General features: G+C 33.9%; 2 protein-coding genes across 2 annotated transcripts; one reads left to right on the top strand and one right to left on the bottom strand.

Moving 5' to 3' along the window:
* Nucleotides 1-2,718: 2,718 nt before the first annotated feature.
* Nucleotides 2,719-3,674, top strand: LOC145030494 (uncharacterized). Its single transcript, XM_078978854.1, has 2 exons — nucleotides 2,719-3,440; nucleotides 3,485-3,674. Exons 1-2 carry the CDS (start codon nucleotides 2,719-2,721, stop codon nucleotides 3,672-3,674), a joined length of 912 nt encoding a protein of 303 aa, XP_078834980.1.
* Nucleotides 3,675-5,268: 1,594 nt separating this feature from the next.
* On the bottom strand, nucleotides 5,269-8,125 carry LOC145028503 (Leucine-rich repeat protein kinase family protein). The gene is made up of 4 exons (XM_078977195.1): nucleotides 7,477-8,125; nucleotides 6,911-7,171; nucleotides 5,988-6,827; nucleotides 5,269-5,906 (listed from the first exon to the last, which is right to left on the bottom strand). The coding sequence occupies exons 1-4, from the start codon at nucleotides 7,898-7,900 to the stop codon at nucleotides 5,431-5,433; spliced, it is 2,001 nt and encodes a 666-aa protein (XP_078833321.1). The 5' UTR covers nucleotides 7,901-8,125; the 3' UTR covers nucleotides 5,269-5,430.
* Between the last annotated feature and the right edge of the window lie 10,151 nt (nucleotides 8,126-18,276).

Raw genomic sequence — 18,276 nt, 5'->3', positions numbered from 1 at the left:
AATGGTTCACCGAACTCCTTGGATTTGAGTTTACTATTATGTATAAGCCAGGAGCTCCAAAGCCGCAGATGCACTATCTCGATGGTCTCATCAAGCGATGTCATCTTTTCTCGCAATCTCAACACCAGTTGTCAGTCTATTAGAATGCATATGCCTCTCTCTAATAAAAGATCCATCTTTAAACGCACTCTTGGACCAGTAGAACCAAAAACATCATAACAATGATGGGTTCACCGCTTGTGAGAGCCTTCTTTTATTCAAAAATCATATTTATATTCCTGATGTTGACTACTTATGAAAGGAACTAATTTCTACTCATCATAATTCTCTTATTGGTGGATATTCGGGTATTCGCTCCACCACTCTTTGTCTATCTGCAATCTTTTATTGGCCCCAATTATTGCTAATGTGCGATTGTATGTTTAGAATTGATCAGTTTGTTTGCAAGTAAAACCAGAAAACTCAGCACCTAAAGGTCTTTTACAACCTCTTCTTATACCAGTCTCCCTCTATCTTAAGGTAATACTTACATATGGGTATTGTGGACCGACTTTCAAAATATGCCCATTTTGCCCTCTACTAGATCATGTTTCTGCTGCTAACTTGGCTACACATTTTGTCACTAAGTGTGTTCGTCTACATGGATTTCCAACATTGATTTTCTCCAATTGAGACAAGTTCTTCACGAGCAACTTCTGGAAAGAGTTATTTTGCCTACATGGAACAACATTTAATATGAGTACAGCATATAGTGGCGGAGCTAGAAATTTTTATATGAGGGTACAAAAAATATCAATAAATATTCTATGTAGTTATCGTATTTGAGGAATTAAAAAACATGATATAATCTCTTTATTTGGGGGTACAATAACATAGAACGTGTCTACAAATAATTTTTTTATATACATAAAACAATTTTTTTGGGGGTGCTGTAGTACCCCCAACATCCCATCTGGCTCCGCCACTGAGCGCATACCACCCTCAAAGAGATGGGCAATCAGAGGTGGTCAACCAATGTTTGGAAACTTATTTGCGTGCTATTGCGAGTGATCACCCAACTAAGTAGACTTGTTGCTTACCATAAGAGGAGTATTGGTATAACACATGTACCCATAGTTCCATTGGTTACTCCCCACTCTATGTAGTCTATGATCACCCAACCCCCTTGATCACCAACTTCATCCCCAGATCAACCGCTATTGTTGAACTTGATTCTTGGCCTACCAACCATACTAATCGTATGAACACTATTAAATTCAACTTGCAACATACTCAGGTACGTATGAAGAATCAAGTGGATAAACATGGCGAAGACAAGGATTTCTCTATAGGTTCATGGGTATTTGTAAAACTGAAGCCATATTGATGACATTCTTGAGTACTCGACTATAACCCAAGTTTCCAAAATGCTACTTCAGGCCATTTTATTATTGCCTTGATTGGAAAGGCTGCTTATCGTTTACAACTACCACCTACCGCCAAGATCCATAATGTATTCCATATCACCAACTTCAAAGTTGTGTCCTCAACCAGCAACCACTGTATCGGTTCCCTTACCTTCGGGTATCATCAAAGGACAACCAACATTCTTACCACAAGAAATTCTCCAAGTTTGTCACCTAAAGGTGAATCACAAGCGGGAAGTTTAACTATTGGTTCAATAACAACACACCTCACAAGATGAATCTACCTAGGAAGAACACACGTAATTCAAACAGAGTTTCCCCTGCTTCAACCTTGAGTACAAGTTGGCTCTCCTAAGGGAAATCCATGATACAACCTAGTTTCCCCATGTGGTTAGGCCCAAACGTGATGTTCAATTACCCACCAAACTGAAGGACTACCTTATATAATTTAGGCTTCATCTCAGCGAATAACTCCTCAAATGGTTTAGATTAGTTTTCGGTTTTATTGTTATTTCCAATTATATTTTCTTATATTTCTTCAAGTATATTTTTGACAAATGGACGTATATGATGTAATCCGCTAAGGTATTTAATCAAATGTTTAGCTAGGGTAAATGCAACCAATTTCATAAAAGAACTTTCGTATCCTCTTTTTCTCATTCTTCTCCTCTGTTATTTCTTGGAGTTTGTTGCCCACTGAAGGAAACCCTATCAGATGCATAGTGCATTAACTGTTGGGATAATCGGTTTGAATCAAATGTGGATTTTTAGTTCAAATAGGAAAGTTTATTTTATTAAGTTTTTCCTAGTTTTTGTATTTGATTAGGTCTCTTTTAGAATTAGTATAAGTACGTGCCTTTGCTTATTATTATTCCAGATTAAGTTTATTAAGCCAATAATATTTAGACTCCAAGTAATCCTTTAATTCTCTTGTTTTCATATCTCGTTGTTAATTCTCTATTCTCGCTTCTTTCTTATTTTTGTTATCTACTTGTTACCTTAGTACATAAGGTACCTAGTGTGAAGAAGTTTATTTAACACTTGGTATCAGAGCGAAGGTTAAAAAGGGTTGGTTCGAGTAAGGGGTGTAGGCTTCATCCTTTGATCGGAGGCTTGTTTGGGTGAAAGAGACTAACCGGGGAGGTGCGGAATAAACGAATAGAAGAGATCCGTCAAAGCAGGTGGCTTTGGATTTGGTTCGTTTTACAGGTGCAAGAAAACGGCAGAGCGGGTTGTTTTTTTTTCTTGATCGGTGGAATAGATCTCTTTGAACAAGTTTGAACGAAATAGGGTTGAAGCTATAAAAGGAAGAATGGCGATGAAAGAAGGCTCGATGACATATCAAGTTTCGGCTTTGACTCAAACGAATTATCCGGTGTGGGCGGTCAAAGTCAATTCGATTATGGATGCACATGGCATATGGGAGGCGATCGAACCAAAGGCATTAGGTGAAGCATCGGATCAAAAGAAGTCAAAACAAGCTCTTGCCTTTTTGTTTCAAGCGACACCCGAAGATATGGTGTTGCAAATGGCGAGTTACACCAAACCAATGAAAGTGTGGGATGGGCTAAAAACACGGTATTTGGGAGTGGATCGGGTGAGAACGGCTCGGCTTGCAACCTTAAAAAGGGAGCTTGAAAGTTTATGCATGAAGGAGGATGAAACGGTTGATGATTTTGTGACAAAATTATCCGGTTTAGCTTCAAAAGCAAGGAGTCTTGGATATGAGCTTGAAGAAGGTGATTTGGTAAAAATGTTACTAGATTCGATGCCTATGTCGTTTCTTCAAATCGTGGCTTCAATAGAGCAATGTTTCGAGTTGGATTCATTGTTATTCGATGAAGCGGTTGGTAGATTGAAGGTGTACGAGGAGCATATAAGAGGAACCGAGAAAGTGGAGGACACTCAAGGTGGGTTGTTGTTGGCTAGTGAAGAAAAATCACATGTTTGTAAGCATTGTGGCAATGGAGGTTCAAATCGAGAAGGTGTACGAGGAGCATATAAGAGGAACCGAGAAAGTGGAGGACACTCAAGGTGGGTTGTTGTTGGCTAGTGAAGAAAAATCACATGTTTGTAAGCATTGTGGCAATGGAGGTTCAAATCGAGAAGGCTTTGGACGTGGCCGGGGAAGAGGTCGGGGGTCCGGGAAAAGTCAAGATGGTGAACGATTCCAACGGAATAAAAGCCACATTAAATGTTACAAATGTGGTGAGCTTGGTCACTATAACAACAAGTGTCCTAAATGGGAAAAAGAAGAGGCGGACCTAATCGAAGAGGAATCGGCATTGTTTTGAACGAGTGGCTCGTATGACCAAACCGATTAAGGGTATGATTGTTGGGATAATCATTTTGAATCAAATAGGGATTTTTAGTTCAAATAGGAAAGTTTATTTTATTAAGTTTTTCCTAGTTTTTGTATTTGAAGTAGGTCTCTTTTAGAATTAGTATAAGTACGTGCCTTTGCTTATCATCATTCCAGATTAAGTTTATTAAGCCAATAATATTTAGACTCCAAGCAATCCTTTAATTCCCTTGTTTTCATATCTCGTTGTTAATTCTCTATTCTCGCTTCTTTCTTATTTTTGTTATCTACTTGTTACCTTAGTACATAAGGTACCTTGTGTGAAGAAGTTTATTTAACATTAACGCATTGATCACCATTTGACATAATCAAGTAAGTTTTAGATACGTCGTTGGCCATAATAACCACTTTAGAGTTTACAAACTTCATTGTAACAAAAATATTTTTTTACAAGATTCAGCTGTAAAATTCCTATCGGATATCAAACTACCAAAGAAAATCAAAAAGAGAAAGAAAATGATAAGCTTGGTCTTGTTTAATTGGCTATTAATTATGTTTCAGAGGCATTTTATTTTTTATTTTTCATTTTCGTGTTATTGTTTATTCAGAGAAAATAGTTGCCAGCTTTGGATGCTTGTATTGGTTATGACTTTAATAAATATTTCTCCGAAGTTATCTATATCTAATTATTTTTCAAATACGTGATTGCGTTAGTCTGTTATGTAAAATTGATTTATAATGATGGTCTTAGTGAATAATGAAAAAAAAAAATTAATGACAAACTAACCTACCCTTGACCCTGTTATTTCAAGAAAAAAAAAAAAAAAAAAAAAAAACTTTTTATACATACACCTTATTTTCGGGCCATGGGCCAATTTAAATCGTATGTAAGCTTAATCAACTGCGATTTCTTTGGCTATATTTTTTAAAAATGTTTTTTTTTTTTTTTTTTTTTTTTGCTATTTACTGAAAAGTTATTAGAAATTTGGACTAAATTTATAAATTTCTCTTTTAATATGCATTAACAAACTAATTTTGATTAACGAAACACTACATGATAGCCCCAATGCTCCTAGTCCAAGACTTTTATCATTTTGTTAGGCCTTTAGGATAAAGCATTCTAAGGTGTCCTAACTCTTACGACTTAAAATTATTGGACTAATGCGCCAATGTGGTGATATTTTGATCTTTTTCACCAAAGACCTTGAAGCCTTTGAAGATTATATTCGTCAAAGAATTCACCACTACAAAGTATAAATAGACGAGTCCTCAGGATATAACATTGGAAGTAACTTTAGAAACCATTTGTAATTTGAGAACTCATTGTATAGATAAAACTTTGACATTTATTGTTAAAATTCATTGATTATATGAAATCATTCATCCTTTAAACGTTAAATTCATGTGTTAGATTCAAACGATTCATGATTGTTTTGGAATTCATACCAACTTTCATCCTCCTTCCTACAAGCGGCCCAACAATTGAACATAAATGCATTATTTGTTTGTGATGAATTTCTACCATTCCATAGAACAAATGTCATCGTCGATACAAGCAACTACAGGAATCCAAATCCCATTTCAACTTCAATTTTACTACAGCATTCACAACTAAAGAACTCCAAAAACTACAACAATAAAAACTTCTAAAACTTCCCTTAAAAACAAAATGTTAGTCTGACTATGTCTAAATTGCATCTAACCAAACAAAGAAGCAACAAGTTAGCATAACGGATTACCAAGTTCTTGTACAACTTCCTCAACACTCGGCCTCTGCTCAGGCAATTCATGTGTACACATCAACGCGATTTTCGCAAACTTAGCAGCTTCATGCTCGCAGAATCTCCCATGGAGATTCGGGTCAATAAAGTCAATGAAAGTGCACGATTCAGCAGCAAACCTAGCTGCACTAGCAAACTTTCGTTTACCAGAAATAATCTGGAAAACAAGAACCCCAAATGCATAAATATCACTCTTTTGAGTGAATCTCCCTGTGGTGGCATATTCAGGAGCTAAGTATCCCATTGCAGCACTTGCTTTGAGTGATGAGAAAACCGTGTCTTTTGTCAGAAGCTGATGAACACCCGAATCAGACAATAATGGCTTGAATCGTTGGTCTAGCAACACGTTTTTTACTGATATGTTTTGGTGAACAAGTGCTGGTTTGTTTAGTTTACTCCCGTGTAAATACTCTATACCTGTAAAAGTAAAAGTAATTTATTATTATATAATATACAACATCCAAAACAAATGGTGAAAAGGGAAACCAAAATCTTTACCTTTGGCGATACCATTGATGATGGAAGCGCGAGTAGACCATTCAAGAACATGAGAATCATCTTTCATGTCAAGATACCTTAACAAGTTTCCATTAGGCACAAAATCATAAATAAGAAAACACTCCCCACGTCCTTTTGAACAACAAAAACCTCTCAACCTCACTAAATTCTCATGTCTCAATGAAGTCAAAACATTCAGCCCTTTCAAAAACTCGACTTCTTCGGATTTACAGCTACTTTTTATAATACTCTTTATAGCGACAACAGTTCCATCTCTCAACATTCCTTTATGAATAGCTGAAAACACACTTTTTCCTAACAAATTTCCAGGAGCGAAATACTGTGTGGCTGACTCTATCTCCTCTAAATTGAACCGAAAACTTCGGATCACTTCTTGGGAGACCCCACCGAATCGGCGACCCTCGGCTAACGGGTCCCACCCGTTTGAATACTCGAGGTTGATTAGTGGGGACCCGTTTTTTCGGCATATCTCCTTTGACTTCAATTGGTCGATGCAGATATCGGATGGGTCTAACCCGTTGCCATGTTTTTGTTCTTTGTTTAGATAATATGAAGCTGCTAAGAAACCTATAACTGATAATCCCACGATTGCTACGATTACTCCAACAATAATGGAAGCTTGTGGGGTCTTTGAGGAATTTGAGCAACGCGTGTCGCTACAGTTTAATTTCAAATTAGCGGTTTCCGGGATGTTTTTAGTCGGGACGCCGTTTGGATTTGACAGATCCAAAGCACTGCAAGCTTTCAAGGTTGTGAACTCGACTCCACATAGTCCCAGGTTGTTTGAATATTGAAATCCTCCGGATAATCTCTTCAAAGCTTTGAAAACAAAACAAGAAAAATTGTTAATTAGGGCTTCGATAATCAGTTTCTTGAAACCAATTGAAAACAGAGAAAAGTACCTAGAGGAACATTGCCGGAGAGGGTATTGTTTCTCACATCTAAAACTTGAAGCATAGGGGCGTCGGCTAATCTTGTAGGTATCGAACCAAAGAGACGATTGAAACTTAAATCGAGCCTTGTTAATAGGGCTAAATCTCCTAGACTTGCAGGTAATGCGCCGCTAAGGTGGTTAGATTGCAGAGAAAGAACAGTCAGTTTTTTTAGCGATCCGAGTTGAGTTGGTATGCTTCCGCTAAATTGGTTGCAGCAGAGCTGTAATACTGCATATCAAAAAGTTTGAATGAGAGAACATTAGAAATAATGGCATGTGGAAAAGAACCCTAGGTTCACATTTACGAAAGGGTAAAAAGCTTTTAGAAAAACAAATAAGTTGGATGCTTCCGATTTCGGATTCGTGGAGAATGCTCGGAAAGTAAAACATACATACTCTACAAAAAACTGAACAGCATGCAAAGAGAAAGCCGATAATAAATGGTTTGTTTGTCAAGATCTGTTAGTATGCGGTTTTCAAGATTCAGATTTGGGTCTAGAAGCCTCATCTTTTTTATGGAAAAATACAACTTACCTTGTAAACTCTCCATGTTTCCAAGTTCAACAGGAATGCTGCCAGAGAGATTATTGACATTGAGATACAAATCACTGAGCTCAGTTAAGTTAGAAATCTCCGAAGGAAAATCTCCTGACAAAGAGTTGTAATGCAAGAAGAGACCAGTCAAGTGTTTGAGCTCAGAAAACGCCGGGGAGAGTTTGCCGGAGAGACCTTTCCCCTGTAAAGAAATATTAGCTACTTGACCATTTGCATTGCACGCAACGCCCTCGAAGTCGCATGGGTTTCCCAATACAGTCCAGGAGCCCAAATGTGTATTGTGTGGGTCTAGACTGGCCTTGATGTCCATTAGAGCTCTAAGCTCTGCATTTCCACAAACAGTTGGTGTACACAATGTGGTGAAGAACAGAGAGAGCAACAAAAGAAACGATGAAACACCCATGTCTTTCCTTCTCTCTCTAGAATGTTTTCTTCAGGTAAAGATAAATGGTTGGGATGGTAAGGATTTTGTTCTTTGCTATGTTATGGACATGTCTTTCTCTCTCTTTGTAACTGCTTTCTCTCACCTCGGAGTGTGGTTTCAGCACGAGCCATGGGTTTTGTTGGAATTTTCTTTTTGAATCTGTCTCTCTCTCAGATCTTTGTGGATGAAGATGTAGACGATGATGGTGCAGTGTTCCTTTGTCTAGACCAGCTGGCAAGTCAAGATTGGAGGGAGAGTCCACGAGATGGAAGTAGGGGGCATATGGAGTTCATTTCGTGTCCGCCCGATCATATTACTTTGTTGCATGTGTATAGTTATTATGGTGCACCACCGCTGTATGTTAGCCCCCCTTCTCAGGTTAGAGTTAGACAACGACTGCACAGATAGTGATTGGACTGTAAAGAAATTTGAAAAGGGTAGTAAAAGGAAAAGACAAGGAAAATTGCTTTTATTAACTTTTCTATATATTTGGTAATTCGTCTTTTCATAATTTCCAAAAATACAATAATTATATGTTTTATATTATTTATTATAACCAAATTATACATTTATTACTTAAAATAATGACTACAATTTATTCTTAGTTTTAGTAATAAGTCATATTTCGATAATATCTGTTCTTTTAATAATAACAAAAAGGTGAAACACCCCAGATTTTGAGTCACACTATTAACATGTAGAATTTAGCTGTCAAGGTAGATTTAAACTAAACAAAGTGTTTTTTATGAAAAAATACCATAACCTGTAAAAATATATATCCATAATTTATTGTCATATCAAGGTACCTGTTGTACTTCTCAATCAGGCAAAACGATATATCGTACCTGTATAAACTATTATAACAGAAATTCATATTCAAATTACACAATATTTTTTTTCATATACGGAAGAATTATTTGTGTTAATTAATATCATATGTAACTATCACAATTTACCACGCTCTTGCTTGACAGGCACCAAGTGTGGGAATTCAGTTTGAGTTGTGAAGGACTGAAGGTGTTATCTTCCATTAGGTTGTATTCATGTGTTTCGTAATTGATTGATATAAAATGTATAGTATTAAATATGCTGATAAATACTAAAGAAACTTAAATTAAAAGAAAAGGAAAGAAAAAAAAAACGATTGGAATGAGATTAATGAACATTCTAGGAGGAAAGAAAATGATTGGTATGTATTTGGTGGTAGATTGTGGGGGGATAAAATGGTGCAAGTATTTTTGGGTAAATGTAGGCATTAATGTTGTTTTTGATTCCCATATCGAGGTACCACCACCGTCTGATCAAGTCTCATAGACAGTGGTCCAAGGTCACTTGGTCCCGCTCTTGTATCCTTTATATTGATTTATAAGATAAGATTTATATAAAATGCTCTTGTATCCTTTATATTGATTTATAAGATTTATATAAAATGCTAAATGTAGGAAATAGGCAATCACTTATTTCCAATACCCATTTTTTTGGCTACGCAGTGTATAAAATACACAATAGTTCTGTAATTTATAATCACATCATTATTATAAGACAAAATTACAAAAATGGTCCCTATGGTTTGCCAAAAACCACAAATCAGTCCCTACTAATTTTTTTTTACGAACATAGTCCCTGTGGTTTCCAAAACTTGCATCAATGGCTCTTTTTGCTAATGTCGTTACTGTTCATCCGTTAGTGTAAGGGTATTTTCATCTTTTTAAATAGTAGGGACTGGGTTTGTGACTATGGGTAAACCATAGGGATCATTTATGTATTTTTTTTCTATATTTTATGTTTATGAGTTTGTGACGTTTCCACCCACTTACTTTTTAACATATCACTTTGAACCCTTTACTTTGAACTTTGAAAAATATTATTTTCACCACTCTATTTTCTAAATTTTCGTGTATAACCCCGTATTATATATAATTTGTTTTTTTATTAATAGCTTTTATTTGCTAACCTAAAAAAACTATTTTTACGTGTTTATTTTCATATATTTGTCGGTATAATTCAAGGTGATCAACGTTTCGATTATAATTTAGAACTTTCTTTCGTTATTTTTTTTAAAGTTACATGGTTTTTTTTTATAAAAATTTCGATTTAAATTCGAGCTTACTTTTCGACGTAGTTTTTTTTTAACTTTATGTACGTTTCCTACGTATCAGACGGGTCATATATAATAACTTTCGTTTGTTAATTTTAAAAAATATATTATATTCGAGATTGTTTATGTTTTGATGTATTTTTTATACATTTTGTGCTTAATTTTATATACATTCCTACGTATCATTCAGGTCATATATAATAACTTTCGTTTGTTAACTTAAAAAAATGTGGTATATTCGAGGTTGTCTATGTTTCGACCTAACTTTTGTTTCATGTTTTTTACGTATCAATATAGATTCGAGTTCGTCTATATTTCAACGTAATATTTTTTATGTTTCATGCTTATTTTTATGTACGTATTTTTTTCATTCATTTTTTTTTTATGTCGAAATGCAACTTTTATGACTATAATCACCAAAATTCAACTTACAAAATTGAAGCTTATAATTACGCTTTTATCTATTATATGTGAACAAACTTATACGTAAGAACATACATAAAATAAACACCAAAACTCACAAAAAATTTAAATCAAAACATAAAAAATAAAGAAAAAGAAAAACTCCAATTTATATCAGCACGTACATAAAAATAAGTAAGATTTTTTTAAGATAACGAACGAAAGTTTAAATAATAAAAAATATATAATATGTGACCCTAATCATAAGTAGGAAACGTACAGAAAATAAAGCACGATAACGTTAAAAGAATATGTTTCGCAAAACGTTTTGGTGCTTATTTTATGTATGTTTCTACGTATAAGTTTGTTCACATATAATGGATAAAAGCGTAATTATATGCTTGAATTTTGTAAGTTGAATTTTGATGATTATAGTCATAAAAGTTGCATTTCGACGTAAAAAACATGAATGAAAAAAACACGTACATAAAAATAAGCCTGAGACATAAAAAAAATTACGTCGAAATATAGACGAACTCGAATCTATATTGATACGTAAAAAACATGAAACAAAAGTTAGGTCGAAACATAGACAAACTCGAATATACTACATTTTTTTAAGCTAACAAACGAAAGTAATTATATATGACACAAATGATACGTAGGAATGTATATAAAATTAAGCACACAATGTATACAAAATAAATCAAAACATAGACAATCTCGAATATAATATATTTTTTAAAATTAACAAACGAAAGTTATTATATATGACCCGTCTCATACGTAGGAAACGTACATAAAAAAAAAAAAAAAAAAAAAAAAAAAAAAAAAAAAAAACTACGTCGAAAAATAAGCTCGAATTTAAACCGACAATTTTATAAAAAAAAACCATGTAACTTTAAAAAAAAAAATAATGAAAGAAAATTCTAAATTATAGTCGAAACATTAATCACCTTGAATTATACCGACAAATATATGAAAATAAACACGTAAAAATAGTTTTTTTATGTTAGCGAACAAAAGTTATTAATAAAAAACAAATTATATATAATACGGGGTTAAACACGAAAATTTAGAAGATAAAGGGGTGAAAGTAACATTTTTCAAAGTTAAAAGTGAAGGGTTCAAAGTGATATTTTAAATAGTAAATGGGTGGAAAAGTCACAAACTCATAAACATAAAATATAGGAAAAAATACATAAATGGTCCCTATGATTTACCCATAATCACAAACCCAGTCCCTGCTACTTGAAAAGACCAAAATACCTTACACTAAAAGATGAACAGTAACGGTGTCAGCAAAAAGGGCCATTGATGCAAGTTTTGAAAACCACAGGGACCATGTTCATCAAAAAAAAATAGCAGAGACTGACTTTGTGACTTTTGGCAAACCATAGGGACCATTTTTGTAATTTTCTCTTATTATAACTCCATCACTTAGCTAATGGATACACACATCATATGGCATGGTTACATACTCACATGATCATCCACTCTCCGCCAAGAAAAGGAGAGAAAATATGACATGTTCACATACTCACATCATCATCTACTCTCCGCCACAAAAGAAATGGAGAGAAAGAAGAAATGGTGTGGCACAATGTGAATGAGATCCTGAGGACATGCCCGACCACGTCAACAAGACAATATAAGGGTGAGCATTTAGATCGGACCGACTTTTGGACTTTACGAGTTTTGCAGAAATTGGTGGAACTTGGACCGGACCTGTTAAGGCTTACGAGGTCCATGTCCAAGTCCAGTTCCTGATTCTTGGATGTATGGTGAGCATTTAGATCGAACCAGTCCGGCTATTATACTGGACCGATTTTGTGGAAATTGATGGACCTTATACTGAACATGTTGAGGCTTATCAGGTCTAGGTTCGGTCTGGTGCGGAGGTCCAAACGCACACCCCTAAGATACCACGTCATTAATTCAGCACCATGTCTGAGAGGTGGTGTTTACGACATGAAGAGGCTCCATATCATCACCATTTCCTTGTTTGCCATGTATACCGTAGATCTTATATTAGGCTATTCACATCTGACCCAGTCAAATTGTCCGATTCAGTCATGGATATTGGTCTGACTCAATCTTGGGTAAAAAAGATGTTGACCGAAACATTTACCGAATTTGCCCTGGTGCTTTGAACGCTCTATCGTGAACGTGTTCTCCCTCTGCCTTTTCTGTATTCGCTTGGAGTTTGCTCCTCTTTCTGCCATCCCCAACGCCTTCTCTACCAACGACTTCTTCCAACGCCGAAAGGTCTGGTGATTTGATCTTCCTCTTTAATTGATTGATTTCATGAAATCGATTGCTATCCATCCATATCCTTCAATCGCAAGTTCTCTCTGGCCATCTCCTTCAATTGAACTTCTCATGATGTCATCTAATCCTTACCAGCAAACCTGGGATTGTTACAGGTATTCTGTTTTTACCCTTTTACATCTTTTAATTAATCTTTCCCCTTTGAATTATATGCATAGTTGTTTGGTTGAACTCAAGGAAAGGAATGGCACATTGCACATGGAATGTAATTGTTGACATTATCCATGTTTTTCTTTCCTTCCCATGTATGTAATTGTTGATATTATCTGATTCTAGTTATGGTGACATGATAATGGAAAATTTGGTTTAGTGTTATCGATCAAAAGAATTATGGATGTAATGCTTGGATTTGGAACAAAGCATGGACCATATGTATCAGTGATTGTTGAATTGGGACCTTATGGCTCTTAATTGTTGGTCTATTATCCATTGTTGATATGTATGATATTCCTGAGAAGCACTAGTTGTATTAGCCTTTTTATTTATATATATCTTATGCAACCGGGGTAAAATTTTGGCTCATTTAAATAACTAGTTTTTTTTTGGAAATGGAACTTCCCTAACGAGGGTTTCTGGGCAAACGTTCGCGCATCGACTAATCCCCCGCTGCAAACATGAAGCTTTGTCTCATGTCCTGAAGTCACTGTAGGCGAACCCCCATGGCCACAAGGGTTAAGTGGTGTCAGGATTTGAACATGGGTCAATATGTTATCTACCATATCTTACATATGTCTTACCAAGTCACCACAACCCAAGTGATTTTGAACAGTTAGTTTGCAGAAACTTTTATGTATTTTAAAGAAACCACAAGGGAACATGTATGCATGTGGATCACATCCAGTTGGGGAATTATATATATCATGTCGCAACAAATGTATAATTAAGGAGCCAAAACCTAGCTTACAAGGGGTGGTGGTGGCTCAATGTGGTCGGTATGCTAATTAGGTGGTTTATAAGTTACAAGTGAGACAGAGTGTTCATGTTTTTTATTTATGATTGTGTATTTATTGGGTCATATTTTATGACTGGTTCAAAACAATAGAATTACAATGAAGTTATATATTACTTTGTTTATGCGATTATTGCAAATTCATGAAAACATTTTCTACAATTACATAAATGCAGCTAATGCATATGATACAAAATTTAAAGTTAAGAATTACAAAAATAAAAGAGAAAATGAAGTTAATTAATAGGAGTAATATGGAGTTAAATAATAATATATTGTTTTTTAAACAAGTTTTGTTGGTCGTTAAATGGTAAATCATAAAAGAATTAATGTTATTTAAGGGTAATATGGTCATTTTACATGGTTAGTTAAATGTAAATTCAAACAATAAGTTTCAGTCAGAAGTTAACTCAGTTGGAACTTCTAACTCAGTCAGATTCTAACCCAGTTAGTTCTAATCCAGTTAGAAACTATCAAACAACCCTAAGAGTTTAAAACTTAAGGGTCAACGTGTAAAAAGGTTGTTTCAAAACTACACCAAATTTATCGCATAAGATATTTAAGAATAAAAAATATGTTTTTTAACCTAATATAATTAAACAGGTTTGTAGGTCGTCTCGTGAACCTGTATACCAACCCGAACACGACTCATTACTATATGACTTAGGAAGCCAATTCACCAATGGCTCATATACATTTGAGGTTTACTGAAACCCATTTATTTACATGTCATGTTGAGAATTACCATTCCTACCTTTAATTGAAATTTATTAAAACCATATGTATTTGAAACACCTACTAAAGTTCATCTAGTGATGGACAATACGAATGTTTGCAAGCTTATTGGTCCCTAATGTTCGCATTTATTGCCTATGGACGTTACATCATTAGTAAAAGTTTTTCGATTGTCTCCCCTTTTCTTATATGTTGGTACAAGAAGAAAATAAAAAGTTGATGATCTTTAAGGTCGAATTTCAAAAGGAATATGATTCTCTAAGCTGAGAGTACTTGCACTATGTGATGGTGGAGCTCAGCTTTAAAGAGAAATAAGGTGTTGGATAAGTGCATGTCTTAGATCTGCTAGGGACTTTGCTCTTATTAATGGAAGTCCTACCTCTATGTTTTATTGCGATCCACTATCGTCTTTCTTGTTTATTATGGCGATGAAGGGTCTTCATATTGTCATTAACACATCAGTCGAGGCTAGACTGTTTAAAGGTACTTTAGTGGGTAATCCAATAATCAGAGTGTAACACTTCTTTTATTCATATGACGTAGTATTGGTCTCGTATTGGTGTAAACAAGATACGAAGAAGAACATTATATGTGTCATGAATAGGTTTTACTTGGCATCAGGGTTGAAGTTAAACATTTATAAATCTCTCTCTCTCTCTCTCTATATATATATATATATATATATATATATATATATATATGGGTAAGATAACTTTGAAGTTTTAGATATGGTCATGACTTTTGGATTCTCCACGGGAATATGGCATATGAAGTGGTTGTAATATGCTATTTAAAAGCAACTAGAACATAGTGGTAGAGAGATTCAAGGAGAGATTTGCAAGTTGGAAAGTTAAATTGCTTTCGATTATGGGGGTTTTAATGCTTATAATGTAACAATTGGGAGATTTTCGTCATCAAATGCCACTATAGATTAGTATCGACAAAAGATAATATTAGAGTTTTTTCATATTTCGAGAAAAATATTGATCAGATGTACTATAATTTTTAAGTAAGAAAAAGATTAATAGAGTAAAAAATGAGTGACCAAAAAGTTACCACTTTTAATAATGTTTAGTGTACTTAGAAAGTGCACAAAAAAGTGGTCCCAAAGATAAAAACCTTGTAAAAATCCGACTCTGATTGTAGGAGTTATGATTTTATAAAAAAATGAAAATCAACGGCGTTAACAACGCGATTAACATGGGTAAATAGCAAAAAAAAAAAACAAAAAAACAAAAAAAACACTCAGTTTATACCAAAACTCTAATTTGACACTGTGTTTTTTTTTGTCTCAAATTTGACACTGTGCTTTCCAATTTGTAATAATTCTGACCACTTGACCGGTCAATCATGTTACATGCTGACGTGGCATGATGATGTGTCAGTTTTGATGACATGGCATGCTGACTTGATATGCTGACGTGTCAAAATTAAAATTTTTTTCTACAATAAACACTAAGTTTTCACTTTTTTTCGATTTTGACGGTAAGTTTAATTTTTCTTTCAATTTTGACACTATGTTTTCTTGTTCCAAATTGAACATCATTTTTTCCAATTTTGTTCAATGTTGACAATTTTCTATTTCAAACAGTATAAATATATTTTTTTAATACATTTAAACCGTATAAATGTTTTTTTCAATTAAAAACCATAATTTTGTATCAACACAAGTTTTTTTTTTTTTACATTCAACCCATAATTTTATGTATAAATATGTATTAGTTATATAAAAACTGTATTTTATATTAAATACGCAATTTTAAAATAAGTTTTGAGGTTTGGAGACGTGTAACCGATCAAAACTCAGATGTCAAGTTTGCAATCCATGATATTTTTATGGTTAGTTTGATTTTCATGATACAACTAATACATATTTATACATTATGCTTTGAATGAAAAAACATACATTGTATTTAAATAAAAATGTAGTTTTTTAACGAAAAACATATATTTATACAGTTTAAAATGTAATAAAAAATATATTTATACGGTTTCAAATGGAAAATTATCAAAATTAAACAAAATTTGATAAATGATGTTCGATTTGGAACAAAAAAACATAGTGTCAAAATTAAAAGAAAAAATTAAACTTAGTGTCAAAATCGAAAAAAAAAAAATGAAAACTTAGTGTTTTTGTGGAAAAAAATTCAATTTTGACACGTCGGCATATAATGTCTCCATGTCACGTCAGCATGTAACCTGGTTGACCGGTCAAGTGGTCAGAATTATAATAAATTGGAAAAAATGGTATCAAATTTGAGACAAAGAAACAAAACACAGTGTCAAATTAGAATTTTGGTGTAAAAGAGCGTTGTTGTTTTTTTTTTTTTTTTTTTTTGCTATTTACCCTATTAACATCAAATTTGTATAAAGAAATTGGTTGTATTTTAGCTAACGTCGCTAAAAGGAATATCAATGTACTCCGAGAGATAAGAAATTTAAAAAAATGTTAAAAATGAAGTTCGTATAAAGAAAATATGATTTACAGAAAAATATAGAATACGGGTTAAAAATAAAAGTTAAAATTTGGCAACATAACCTTAAGGAAAGTTGTAGTTCTAGTAGAGAGCTGTACAAATATATAAAGAGGTTAAGAAACAAGATTCATACAAGGAAGCTATGAAACTTTATAAAATACTTGGAGTTGCACGCCAAGTGCGCGCCATGTTCGACCTGAACATCTGACACCCATATTTGTTGAGATTGGAGAGACATGGACCATCAGAAGTGTGTCACATGGATAACTCTGGATGGAGCCACGAGTCATGTGCACGACGCAAACGAAGTGTGTCGTGCGCATAAGCACTATAAATAGTGGTGCTCACCTTCTGATTTCTTCACACCCAAATCTCTCTCTTTCTCTCTCTCCCTCTTTCTCTTTCTCTCAATCTATCTTTGAAATCCTTCCAGTAACACGACACTTATGATGTAATGGAAAGGACATCTCCGGTTTCGCTACTAAGGTGAGTTCATGGCCTAATTTCACTGTTTTAATGGTTTTACGATGGGTAATACATGCTTACCAAACTGGTTTATCAAAATATATTTATATCTATAAATATCTCGTTATATAAAGCATGAAACCTTAGGATTATGTAGTCATAGATACTATACCTAGAATAGAGCTGCGATATTATGCCTAAGGGTTACGATTTCCAATAGTTTAGGAAATTATATTACCTAGATATTTTGATGACTAATTTCCCAGGATAACATAATACCAAGAAGTAATAATTGTCAAACATAAGGATATGCAGTATACCTAATTGTTATGCTGCCCAAATATCATGTTTCAAATCAACCATAATTAAGGTATATATATATATATATATATATATATATATATATATATATATATATATATGTATAGCAAAATAATATATATATATATATATATATATATACTCTCTCTCTCTCTCTCTCACACACACACACACACACACAAGGTAATTATGAGATCTATAAATTTTAATTATCAAATATAAGGTAAAAGATTTAAATTGTTATAGTTATGGGAAACCACCAAGTAAGAAACATAAAAGATAAAATAACTAAGGTTAATGTGTTAGTGAGTTGTTATTATTCATCCTTAGCTTGATTAAATTCGGCTACCCCGAACCTAGATTCGTTAATATTGCGAGAGCCAGAAATATATGTATAGATCTATACGAGGTTTGACACTCCCACCTACGATTACTAACTATAATCCTGACATGATAATTTTCTTTATTCATGCATTATTCAACGTCCGATGAAACGTCATGCGGGGAAATTATTAGTCTATAACGTCGATTATAGGGGTGTATGGCAATCATTACAAGCACCTTAGAAATCCGCCTA

The sequence above is a fragment of the Lactuca saligna genome, chromosome 2 (assembly GCF_052625555.1).
Source record: "Lactuca saligna cultivar CGN05327 chromosome 2, ASM5262555v1, whole genome shotgun sequence".
Taxonomy (NCBI): domain Eukaryota; kingdom Viridiplantae; phylum Streptophyta; class Magnoliopsida; order Asterales; family Asteraceae; genus Lactuca; species Lactuca saligna.
This window is presented reverse-complemented; position numbering and strand designations above follow the sequence as displayed.